This window comes from Aulostomus chinensis, chromosome 15 (genome assembly GCF_037954235.1).
Source record: "Aulostomus chinensis isolate RoL2024-O1b breed Wild chromosome 15, RoL_Achi_v1.0, whole genome shotgun sequence".
In the NCBI taxonomy this organism is placed as follows: Eukaryota; Metazoa; Chordata; class Actinopteri; order Syngnathiformes; family Aulostomidae; genus Aulostomus; species Aulostomus chinensis.
In genome coordinates, this window is record NC_141334.1 from 8,899,254 (window position 1) to 8,911,272 (window position 12,019).

The 12,019-nt window shown below is 40.4% G+C and overlaps 1 protein-coding gene across 3 annotated transcripts; it reads left to right on the forward strand.

Moving 5' to 3' along the window:
• Positions 1 to 106: 106 nt before the first annotated feature.
• Positions 107 to 6,490, forward strand: LOC147248524 (sorting nexin-12). Of its 3 annotated transcripts, none has more exons than XM_086226765.1 (5): positions 107 to 261; positions 351 to 530; positions 1,963 to 2,058; positions 2,305 to 2,429; positions 3,446 to 4,035. In XM_086226765.1, the coding sequence occupies exons 2-5, from the start codon at positions 366 to 368 to the stop codon at positions 3,546 to 3,548; spliced, it is 489 nt and encodes a 162-aa protein (XP_086082891.1). In that variant the 5' UTR covers positions 107 to 261; positions 351 to 365; the 3' UTR covers positions 3,549 to 4,035. The 3 variants fall into 3 exon arrangements, with proteins under 3 accessions (XP_086082891.1, XP_086082890.1, XP_086082892.1); XM_086226766.1 differs by adding an exon at positions 4,072 to 6,490 and having other exon boundaries at positions 142 to 530; positions 3,446 to 3,536; XM_086226764.1 differs by having other exon boundaries at positions 139 to 530; positions 3,446 to 3,563.
• The last annotated feature ends 5,529 nt before the right edge of the window (positions 6,491 to 12,019 follow it).

The window sequence follows — 12,019 nt, forward strand, 5'->3', positions numbered from 1 at the left end:
CCGAGTCCTACATATTAAACGTGTCATTTCATAGCGAACTCCTACACTTGTTTATTCACGTCAGAGGTTTCACCTGCAGCGTTCACACTCGTCCAAACCGCCCGGTCCAGTTGCCTCCTTGTCCGGTAGACGGTGCGCTATGTCCCGCACCGTACGGAACTGAGTCAACGCATTTTTCAGATTCAAGAAGGGTGGGGCGCAGGGCGGCGGGCCCCCGCAAGAAGACAGAGACACAAGTCAGCCACTTCCCTAGCTGAACCGGTCAGCTACCGCAATTAATTCATGTCTTCAGATGAGATTTTGCTTTGCATTCAGTTGGTTTGACACTTATTCGCTGTTGGTATTCTAAGAAACAACCCGACAAAATGACAGATCCTGTGGTGGCCGACACTCGCCGGTTGAATTCCAAGCCTCAGGACCTGACTGATGCATACGGTCCACCCAGTAATTTTCTGGAGATAGACGTTTATGATCCACAAATCATCGGAGTTGGACGGAACCGGTACACAACTTACGAAGTTCGCATGCGGGTAAGTGTTCAAGCAGCAAGCTAGTACACGTTGAGATGTGCTAGCTTATTTTCGCCAAGCTAACTGGTAATTTCAGTGTTGCTGCTAACAAGTTAGCATGATTAGCCGTTCTGTTGAAGTCGACACAGTCATGTGACGTTGACGTTAGCTGTCGGTTGCCAGCAAAAATCGAGCACCGGGGCTCGACAGCGGCCTAGCTTGTAGTTCAGCCAGTGGCTCTTCTATTTTTAGTATGGATCTTGCATGAATGTAAATGCTCCTGTTCACATACACATATTTTGTAAATCTAAAATGGAAAAATGTATAATCTAACAATTTAAATGTCATTGGTGTAGAGTCTTAAATTCATAATTCCACGTCTCTCAAGCTAACGAAACGCATTACGACAGCAGGAAAAAATGAGAGTCGTAGCAGACACCGTGAGGCAAACAGCCCCTTACGAGCAACTTGGCGTCTTACTATCAATAAAATAAATTAACCAGAGGAATTGAATGTATTTCATGCGAGTTTTCTTCTGCTCAACCATTGATTTAATATACAATAACGTTGCGTTAATACACAACGGACGTCACTGGATTTAGCCCGAATAGCATGCTACTAAAGTTCAATTCAGCATTAAATGGAAATTAAAAGAATAATGGTATGGATATGAATCGGTGTTTGTAGGATAGTAGTAAAATGGGTTATAGGTTTAACTTCTTCCTCTAAAAGTGAATATCACTGACACAGCTTTTACGTCAACATTCTCAGGAAGTTGGATGTAACACCGTAGTTGCGTAATTGTAATCGAGCAGGCCTGTTCTTCAGGTTCACAAAACCCTATTTTGTAGTAGTGTTTGTGGCTGTTTGACCACCTAAATGCACTGTATGAACTCAGTACAACATGCTTCGATTTGGACCTGCTTATGCTGGAGTTTATTAAACCAGAGCTGGAGTCTGATTAAATTATGAGATATTACATCAAGGCATGGCTCAAATACTGGCATTTATAAACATTCACATCCGATAGCGCTGCCTCAAAATTACAGACTAATCAGGTTGAGACATTTCTTTTGGAAGTTTTGCAACTTATTTGATTACATAACACAGTGCTGACAGCAGTCAGTCAGGGGGAAGTTAAGAGATAATTCAAGGACTAAATTACTACTATGAAACTGGGTCAATTAAAGAAGGGATCCACTTCACGGATTTTACCAGGTGAACAAGGATAAGGAACAAGTATTTGATCATCAGTTACACATTAAAATGATCGATCATGCAATAAGGATGCTCAGCAGTGTTATCTACAGGGATTTGTTTCATATATTTGGGTTTTGTGGGACATGTTGGCCAATTTAAAGAATTCATGTTGCACACTTGGAAATTACAATGCATTTTTTACTATTTGAACTTAAACTGGAAACTACGGCTGTTTTCTTCTTCTTTTACCCAGACAAACCTTCCCATTTTCAAGCTGAAGGATTCCTGTGTGAGAAGAAGATACAGTGACTTTGAGTGGTTAAAGAATGAGCTGGAAAGAGACAGTAAGGTGAGCGAGCAGTAATGGCATGTTCCCGGCCATTGACTTTTTGTTTGTGTTGGGGAAAATAGCTCAGTTATTAGATGCAAGAGTTCACCGTAGATCTTGTTGTTGTTTCTTTTGTTTTATTATGGCATGTAATTGGATTAATTTTGAATCCGCACCCTGCAGCGGCTTTCTAAAAAAAGTCACACACGTGTCTCACTGTGTACTCTCCATCTTTCCTGTTATTTATGTTGAACTGGGCTACTTCAGATTGTAGTACCACCTCTGCCAGGTAAAGCCCTGAAGAGACAGTTGCCATTCCGTAGTGATGAGGGGCTTTTTGAAGAGTCCTTTATTGAAGAGCGAAGATCGGGCCTGGAGCAGTTCATCAACAGGTCAGCCAGCAAGAAAATACATTCCTAGTGATGTTACAGTCTGCTTGTGTATATGTCAATTCCCTAATCTATGATAGAATAGTATAGAATGAATTGTGTTTAGTCATTGTACATGTGCAGTGGAATTGAATGCAGAAATTGACTGCTGTCTTTTGAGCACAAACGTTAGGGAGTTTATCAACAAAACAACCTCGAAATAGTTTTCACCTTTATCGATATGCGATTGATTTAATGTGTAGGATAGGGCTACATTGATTTCGATGCCTCAGATCAGTGTCAAATCATGGCAGGGTGAGTTTGTATCATGCTGAATTTTTCCGTTTGTAGAATGTACAAAGACCTTTCTCACTGGTGCACATGTATCTAACTTAGGTGTATTTTAGATAGACAAGATGTCCGTGCAGTACAATTTGAACCCGTCAAGATGTAAAATGATGGAACACAGTAGCTTGCATCGTAAACAGTTAATGCTCTGTTTCTACAATAAACCCTGAAAGGTTTATTAAACCCAGAACACAAGAGAGAGACCGAGAAGGCGGCATGACAGTGGTGGTAACATCTCATGAAGAATCTCATTCGCAGCTAAATGATGTACCGTATAACCAAGACTTATTTTCAGTAAAATGATTTGATACTCTGTTTCATATGAAGAGTACTGTGCGCTTAGTGATTTTTTTTTTTTTTGACAGCGTGGAGGAAGATTCTGATGCTACCTTCTGTGTTTAAAGCTGCATGTTTTTGCTCTCTCACACTGACTTAATGGCGTCTGTGATTGGGAGATTAGGGAGTGTATTTCATCCCTGTTCACCACAATTTGCAGCAATATCTTCTGTCTTTCTTATCTGAAACTGTTCCACAGTTGCACTTCATGTGTGTTTCTGAACTGCTGTAGTTGTATATAACACACATCAAGTTCAGTGCATCTCAATTCTTCAGTTTAACTCCACAGTCATTATGAAAAGCATTTAAAATATGACTGAAGTTACATTTCTGTGTGTGCATGTGTGTTTCTGCAGAATTGCAGGTCACCCCTTGGCCCAGAACGAGCGCTGTCTTCACATGTTTCTGCAAGAGGAAACCATTGACCGTAACTACATTCCTGGAAAAGTACGACACTAGGGTTACTCAGGGAGACGGGCTGGTGGGGGTTGAACCATTTCTTGCCTTTCTCTTCCCACGTTTCTCTTCTTAATCTGTATCTTAACTGCTCTCTCCCTCTCTCTCTCTCTCTCTGTCTCTCTCTCCGTCTCTCTCTCTCCGTCTCTCTCTCTGTATACCATTGTAAAGTCACACTTGCTCAGTGTTGGGAGTTAAAAGTATGTTCTTCTACTATGCATCAGGACATGTCGCTAATGTTTCAGACAACTCTGACTCATCTCTTCTGCGTGGATCTGTTTCATAACTGAACAAAAGACACAGCACCACTCAGTAGTTTTGATTGTTTAGTGAAGATTTGGCTCTTATTGGCAAAATTCAGGAAAGAAAATGATGTACAATAGATTCAGTCTGTCCCCCATGAGTGTCATATATTCATAATTGTAATATAATGTGAATAAAGTAGAATCATGTTTAAATATGTGTGTTGGCACTATGGGCTGTAAAAGAAGTTCTGATCTTGTTTTGTTCTCTTTGTTTTTTTTAGGTATGAATGAAGTAAGTTCGCTTTATTTTATCTTGTCTCTAAGAGCTTTCTGGAAGTTAAAGGTAGTTGCATGTGCACTGTAAAGACCAAAGGCGATAGTTCACAAATACTAAAGTAAAACAATCCCTATCTACTTTATAATTCTACCTTGTAAATGTACCACACATAGCAGTTATTGGAGTAATCATGGTGTGTTGTGAAGCGAAGAACTTTCTGCAAGCCAGTCGCGCTTACACCCATTTTCCATCAGAGACAGAAACAAATGAGTGTAAATTTTTGGAAGTGATTTATTGGTAATGGGTGTTCTAGAAGCTGGCTTGCTGAAGGGTCTCAGTCCACTCGTATATCTGAGCAGTGGGTTAACAAACCACCGCTTGTGTTTTGAGTTATGTGAACTATTGTTAACTAGTGTAACCTCTGTACATCTCCCATGGCTAGTTGAAACATTTTTTTTCCCCAAACTAATTCAGATGCATCGTCACTATCAACCGCACTAATCATCGGCTGCATGGCAAACTTGCACGCTTTCTTTGCAATATATGTGTGTTAGTCTCACTGACCAATGATTTCACATGCCTGTTTTTCAGTCTGTTGATTCAGCTTCTCAGATATCGTCAGGTTTTGCACACAAATTTATAACTCTGTGCCTGGCAAAAGAAAGGAGTTAATTCTACCATGAATTAAATATTAATGTAAATTAAAACATACTGGGTATTATCCACGCTTATGTCTTGACGTAAATAGCATGGGGCCATTCTGTGTCTCAGCAGAAAAACATGACGCTTTCGTGCTGCTAACGTGTGCGCTGCATGATGCTAAAAGGTTCAGGCTGATGTCCAGCAACCCTTCAGCTCAGGAAAGGTTGATCCAATCCTGACTCCACGTCATGAAAACTGCATGCAGTCATGTGAAATATTTAACCTGTACCAGAGCTTCAATCATGTCTTTGACCTGCCTGCCTCATTGCAAGGAGTCAAATCCTGTCACTACATGGAGTTTCGTTCATTTAAAGAGAATATTTGTTCTACGAACTAATCACATTTGCAAAACGAGTACGGGACTTTTGAGTGTACAAGTCAAAAACATTCAGTCTGCGTATTTGTTTTCGGTTATGGAAACTCTAAATCATTCATTTAATCAGCTTTAAAGCGATACTTCACAGAGAACGTGTCATGTTTATTGTGTTTGTGCCCAGTTTTGGAGTCCTAGGGAAAAAAATAAGTACCTTTTTAAGAATCCCAGACATCAGACACTTGATTAAAAAAAAATCAAACTTTTTAGGTGAATTATTGCTTTAAAATGATTATGGTGACTACAGGGTCTATTTTTTTAATGTATGTGAGTGTCTAGCCTGTGAAGCAAAGCACTGATGACAGTGGCATTGAATATTATTTGATCTACAGACGTGGTCAAAAACAATGATGGACTGATTTGTACGATATGATCCCACTGTCTCTTGTCTTACTGGAATAACTTTGTGTGAGGAATTTCGTGCCACCGTGCCAGTGCGTTCTGTTCGGCACTGACCACTTCAAACTGTCTCCACGTCTTTTCTCATACTTATTGTCTGTCTCTTTCTCTCCCTCTAATTGCAAAGACAGTACAGACTGCTGCACCTGCCCCGTGTACATTTATTTCTACATCATGTCATTATAGAGCTGGTGGAAAGTATCAGACAAACATCTATTGCTCCTGGACAAAAAGAGATCCAATGTATAAATTGTTTGGTGTTCAGTCATTTCACACATGTACTTTATTTTGATTCAGTGAAATGAAAACATGTCTGGATTGTTTTATTTCTTTTCTTTTCTTTTTTTTTTTTACATCATGATTATTGCATTTTCTGAATGTCTTTTAAATTGATTCGAGTTGAAAAAAGGTTTATTTCCTGCTTTGATTACCTTTTTTTTGTTGTTGTTAGTTTTGTTTTTTGCTAGCAGATATGTACGATAACCTCCCAAAGTCAAGCAACATGTAGCATCATGTCATTCCATTCAGTGAGTTTGAACACTTGCCCCTCTTTATTCCTATGATGTCTACATGATTTTAGACGGGATTGTCTCCTGCTTACTTGTTTTAACCCTGCTGTCTAAGTTCCATCACCATGCCGACACTGTCAAATCAGCTATGGGGAATGTTAAGTTGGGTATATAACCGTATCTAAGCACTGTGACAAGAGGTTCATTATATGAACAATATTTCAATGTTCAAAGGAATAATCAGCATCTGGTTTACTGATCTGAAACAAGGCTTATTCTACACTTACTTCAGCTAGGTTATTTTTTTCTGTTTTGTTTTGTTTTTTTCTTTCAAAGTCATTGTGAATTGTATTAATATGTGTTATCATTGCAGTTCCACTATGGGTAATGAGGAATTTCCTTGTTAATTCTGTCCACCTATTAAATTCCCTGCTGCCTGCTGTGTCTTGTCTGTATATCTGTTTACACCAGGAGAAGTAGAAGTAACTCAGCAACTGATTCACTTTTCAGTCTGGATTTGTCGTGGTGAGGTGGATCAGACTCATGGGAGTTGGATGAATGATTGACAGGTGACAGAAAAACAACTGGACAAAACATGAAATCTTACATTTTAAGGTTGTTGGGTTTTTTTTCACAATTATTTGCATGAATCTTACGTGACTTTACATCATTTCATCGTGTTGTTATGTAGTTGTAGAGTGAATATTTCTAATTTGTGGCCTGTCAAAATATACTTCAGTAATTTTCATTGTGCTGTCACAGTTTTATACTTACGGACTAACGGTATCATATTTAAGGAACACAGCAACTTTTTGGAAAATGTGCTTATTGTGCATCCTCCCCAGCGACCAGACGCGGATGGCTACCCCTCTCTGTGAATGTGTGCAGTCCCACTTAGCAAAATGAACAGTAGTAGAGCGGAGGGGACAGCATACTCTTGCCAAAAGTAGGGCCGGACTGATGTGGATTTCAATATTAGGGAATAAAAAACTTCTGATAACCAAAATATCGGCCGATTTATTTTTGTTTTTACATTTTTCTTACAAAAAAGACAAAATACCTGCGTTTGATGGCTTAAATAGAGTTCCAAACATTTGTTACGACGACTTGAATTGAAGGGCAGCACAGACTATCGTCTCAGTAAACATTAAGATGTCTCTCCTAAAGTGTCAGCATTTACAAAGTAATACATTTATTGAAGTAGAAGTCATAGTAGGGCTGTTATTGGTGTGCATTACATTCCGCAGTGTCTCATTACGAGGTCAATATGTGTACATCTATAGTAAAGCGTCAGGCGGATGAACAGCGTCATTAAAGTCTCTGGTAAAACATGAATTGAGATGCGCTTCTTGGATATCCTCTCGACGTGCGTCCACGTTTTCTTTCCTCCATGAAGTTGTAACCTCGGCCAGAAACGCTTCTCAACACCATAAGTGAGAAAACATCCTGAAAATAAATGCAGGCCACAACGGTTTTTGCACGCCCACGAAGCTTTATCCTAATTGGCTCCGGTCTTGTCTGCTAGCATGGAGATACCTCAATGAGCGTACTATTACTTTGAGGTACTGTTACGTGATCGTTACGCATTCATGGTGCCGTTGAATTAGCGAGGTAGCTAATGTGCCCTAACTTTCTTTAGCTTGCTCACATCACGTCATGCTTGACTGATAGTATCAGTGAAGCGTGACGGACACAACGAGGCACGTCATGGGAAATGGGGACCTTAAGTTATTTTTTTATATCACAAACTATTTTAAACCAACAATTGAGTCAAACTGCTTGGTTTTAGTACGCATGCCTTTTCTGCTTTTCACATTCGCACTCTATGGGGTTCCTATGGAGCGCGACATGAGAGTAGTCGAGGCGCCCTCTACAGGATACACAAGGAAGTAATTTCTAAGAAAAATATTTTAACGGCATTTTATGAATATTACGTGTATAAATCGGTAATCGGCCAATTTTTGGCCGATTACCGATTATGCTATAATGGCTGTAATCGGTCGATTAAATCGGCCCAAGTCAAAAGTCATAAAATGGATAAAGCTGAGGATATTTGTTTGCCAGAATAAATCATCATCATCTCTTTAAAAAAAAATCTGCCGCTATGAGCAGCAGTTGCTCATCTAGTTGTGCAAACGTTTTATTGGCCGAAGATATAGTGGCGCTTCACCAAAGCACTCCGCCCAGTCTATTTGTCAAAGTAGTTACGACTATGTGATTACATTTTGAATTATTTCACAAAGATTCTTTTGTCTATATTTAAAACCTTAGTTGTACTCGTTCAGGCAAAGTGCATTTTGAAGAAAAGTGTAATGGACAGACTTGTGCTAATGCTTGACATCCACATCTGTTCATTGTGCTGAACTGTCTCTCTGAATCTCAGCTGCTCAAGGAGAGAAGGGTACTTACCTGTTCTGGGGAGCATGACAAGTAAATGTGTTTCCCAAAAAGTTGGCACGTACCTTTATGGGAAATTTGAATGTGCAGCATCAATACACACATGATGAAAACCCTCTCAGATGCAGACTGACATCTTATCCAGGACAAAAAAAAACAAAAACAAAACCCCTAGATGGAGTCCCCCCAGCATCATTCATAAGTGTCAGTTAACATGGTTCAAATGACTGCATAGATCTCATCGTCCTCCACTTTATTACAGTTGGTCCGGGTCGCAGGGGCAGCAGCCTCAGCAAGGAAGCCCAGACTGTCTTCTACCCAGCCACTTCCACCAGCTCTTCCGGGGGAATCCTGAGGTGTTCCCAGGCCAGCTGAGAGATATAATCCCTCCAGCGTGTCCTGGGTCGGCCTCGAGGCCTCCTCCCGGTTGGGCATCCCTGGGACACATCCCGAGGGAGGCATCCAGGAAGCATCCTCACCGGATGCCCGAACCACCTCAACTGATTCTTCTCGACACGGAGGAGCAGCGGCTCTACTCGGAGTCCCTCCCGAATGACTGAGCTTCTCACCCTGTCTCTCAGGGAGAGCCCAGCCACCCTGTGGAGGAAAGTCATTTCGGCCGCTTGTATTCGTGATCTTGTTCTTTCAGTCACTACTCAAAGGTCATGACCATAGGTGAGGGTTGGAACCCAGATTGACCGCTAAATTGAGAGCCTCACCTTTTGGCTAAGCTCTCTATTTACCACAATGGACTGGTTTAGCACCTGCATCACTGTGGATGCCGCCCCAATCTGCCTGTCAATCTCCCGCTCCATCCTACCCTCACTCGTGAACAAGACCACGAGATATTTAAACTCCTCCACTTGAGGTAGGACCTCCCCCCAAACCTGAAGTGGGCAAACAACCCTTTTGCGGATGAGGACCATGGCCTCAGACTTGGAGGTGCTGATTCTCATCCCAGCCGCTTCACATTCACCTGCAAACTGTCCCAGCAAGAGCTGGAGGTCATGGCCTGATGTAGCTAAGAGCATAGAGCTCATTTATTAGAATCAGAAGCCTGCCATATTACTTTAAAAGTTTAAATGTACGATTTGTAAATATATAAATAAGCAAACCTATTGTGTTCAGATACATACTGTAATTCAAGCATTACAAAAGTCAATATATAATCCTTTTAAGCACACAAATGTACTTCTTTGTGCTGTTAATAATAAACACAGCTTATGTTGCAAGCAGGAAACATCAGGATAAGTATGAGTGGTGGTACTTCAGTGGTAACACTGGACTTTTTTGTTTAACAAAACATGAATCTTTCCTGTTTGGATTAATGAGGGAAGGAGAATTCTGGCCACAGGTGGATTAAAGTTTCCCTGAGTCGTGATCTTGTGATGTAGACTTTGACCTGCAGGTGATCCAAAGCAGACTTGACTATAATTGGGCTCAATTGAGTTGGAGGGTGTGGGGGGGGGGGGGGGGTGGAAACAGTAGATTCATACAGATCTGGTGTTGCTGTCAACTACACAAGGTTACGCATACATTTCTTTTTCTACTAGGCCTTCTTTTCTCATGTAAAAATCACGTTTGACCAATGTTTTTTGTGATATTACCTTCCTCTGTGGGCCTGATTTTTGAAAGTGATTCTTCATTTTGGATTGTTGACTTCAAATACAACTGACAGATAAGTTTATTTTATTGTATAGTGTGATATATTTTATGTTTTGTTTTTAATCACAAAAACAGTTGTTATATTTGGTCACTGTACCAACCCCACTGAACCAAATGTAATTTCAGGGCGAATATTTAGTTTCCACAGCAACAGTCATGTGGCAGGAGAGCGCATCGCTGGAGGAAAGATTGCATTCTGCTGCCAGAACTGAAACATTTATTCAATCAAGTGTTGGCAGTTGTTTCAGAAGTAACTGAAATTAGAGTCAAAATGTATCCACTGTTTTATTTTCTAGAATTAGAGTAAAACTGAATCCCCAGAAAACACTTATTCAGAACAACATTGTGTGGTGAGATGATTTTATAATCATGAACAATGGTATTATTATAACCATTTTGTCACGCTTGCTAAAATCGTAACATTTTCTAAACTTGAGATAGAAAAACAACAACATATAATTTGTATGTGTTTGTAGAGAACAGACATTTATCTGAATAGGTTAGGAATTATATAAACATAATGGGCACAGTGGTGTTGTACTGTGGTGTAATACTATTAGTGCATCCACAAATACTAATGCTATTTACCTTCACAAATAGTGTTAAAATGGTCCTGAAAAGTAATCTTCAACTAAGCCAAATACTAAACAGGATTTGAATATATTGTAATGGAGCAGTGCGATAGAATCCAGTTCAACGTGTGTAGGAACCCTGGGATACTGTCTCAGACCCTGACCTTCCTCATCGGTTAGGACTGCGACCTACAAAACTAGTGAGCTTTGATGTGCTGGACTTGTCCTGAATAATGAAATTGGGCAGACAGGACAGGCACAGCGGGCCAAGGCAGAGATTAGGTGGTGTTTTGTTAGCAGGTCTAACACTGGAGCCCTGTGTGCTGCAATGACGCTTGTTGTATTTGCAGAGACACCCTGTTGGGTTAGCTTGATAAAGTGGAAGTAAATTGAAAGAGCAACCCTAAGCAGTTTGACTGGGCAAGGACAAAAGGTGAGACGAGTGGCTACTATGGTACCATCAGGCAGAGAGCGATGGGTTTCGAGGGGAAGAAAATTCAATTTGCAAAGCCATTTGTTTTAAAGCTGCCTCTGGTTATATTCCTAATACATGAAAAACAATATAATCAGTCTTTCTCTGGATCAGTAAAGGCACAGAGGAGAAATCCAGACTCAGAAATCAAATCACAATATTAAAAAAGGACAACATTCCAGTGTCTTGATGTGTATACGTGTCTGTGGGTGGCTTGGCTTGAGCACACATTTTTATCCACACACACAGATTATCCCGTTCCTGAAGTCAACGCAACCATCAATTTCTCTTTTTAGTTCTATCTCGTCAGCACAAACTGTGTCAGAGGTATTTTACTGTATCGCCTTTCTATCAGAAAGTAAGCAGCTGTGTGTCTGCAGTAGACGCATTCCTCAATAAAACTCTCAGTTGTGTGTTCCTTCCCTTCCTTTGGTTGGGTTACAGTTGGAAACCATGAGCAGTGGGAGACCAACCCTGATGTTTTAAACTTCCACTCCAGCATTAAATCACAGTATAATAAGAAAATGAGTGTGCCCTAGTTGAAGAACTGGGGCCAAAATGTGAATGGCGATGCTCCCAAAAATAAAACAGAAGTTGTCTAATTCTCAGAAGAATTTTCCCCAGAAGCTGGATGCTTCTCGAAGAAGAGCTTGAGATGTGCTGCAAACCAGAGTGGCTACTGATCTGAAGTCTGTCTGTGGTCATCATGCTATTTCATGCATGATGTTCCGAAATCCTCCCAGTTTTTTTTTTCGTCTTATCACCTCGTTTCCTCAGAAAACCCAACTGAGAGATTTTTTAATGAATCTAAATACTTCAAACAGAAAATATTTAGGAAAAAAAAACTTAAATAAGATGGATAC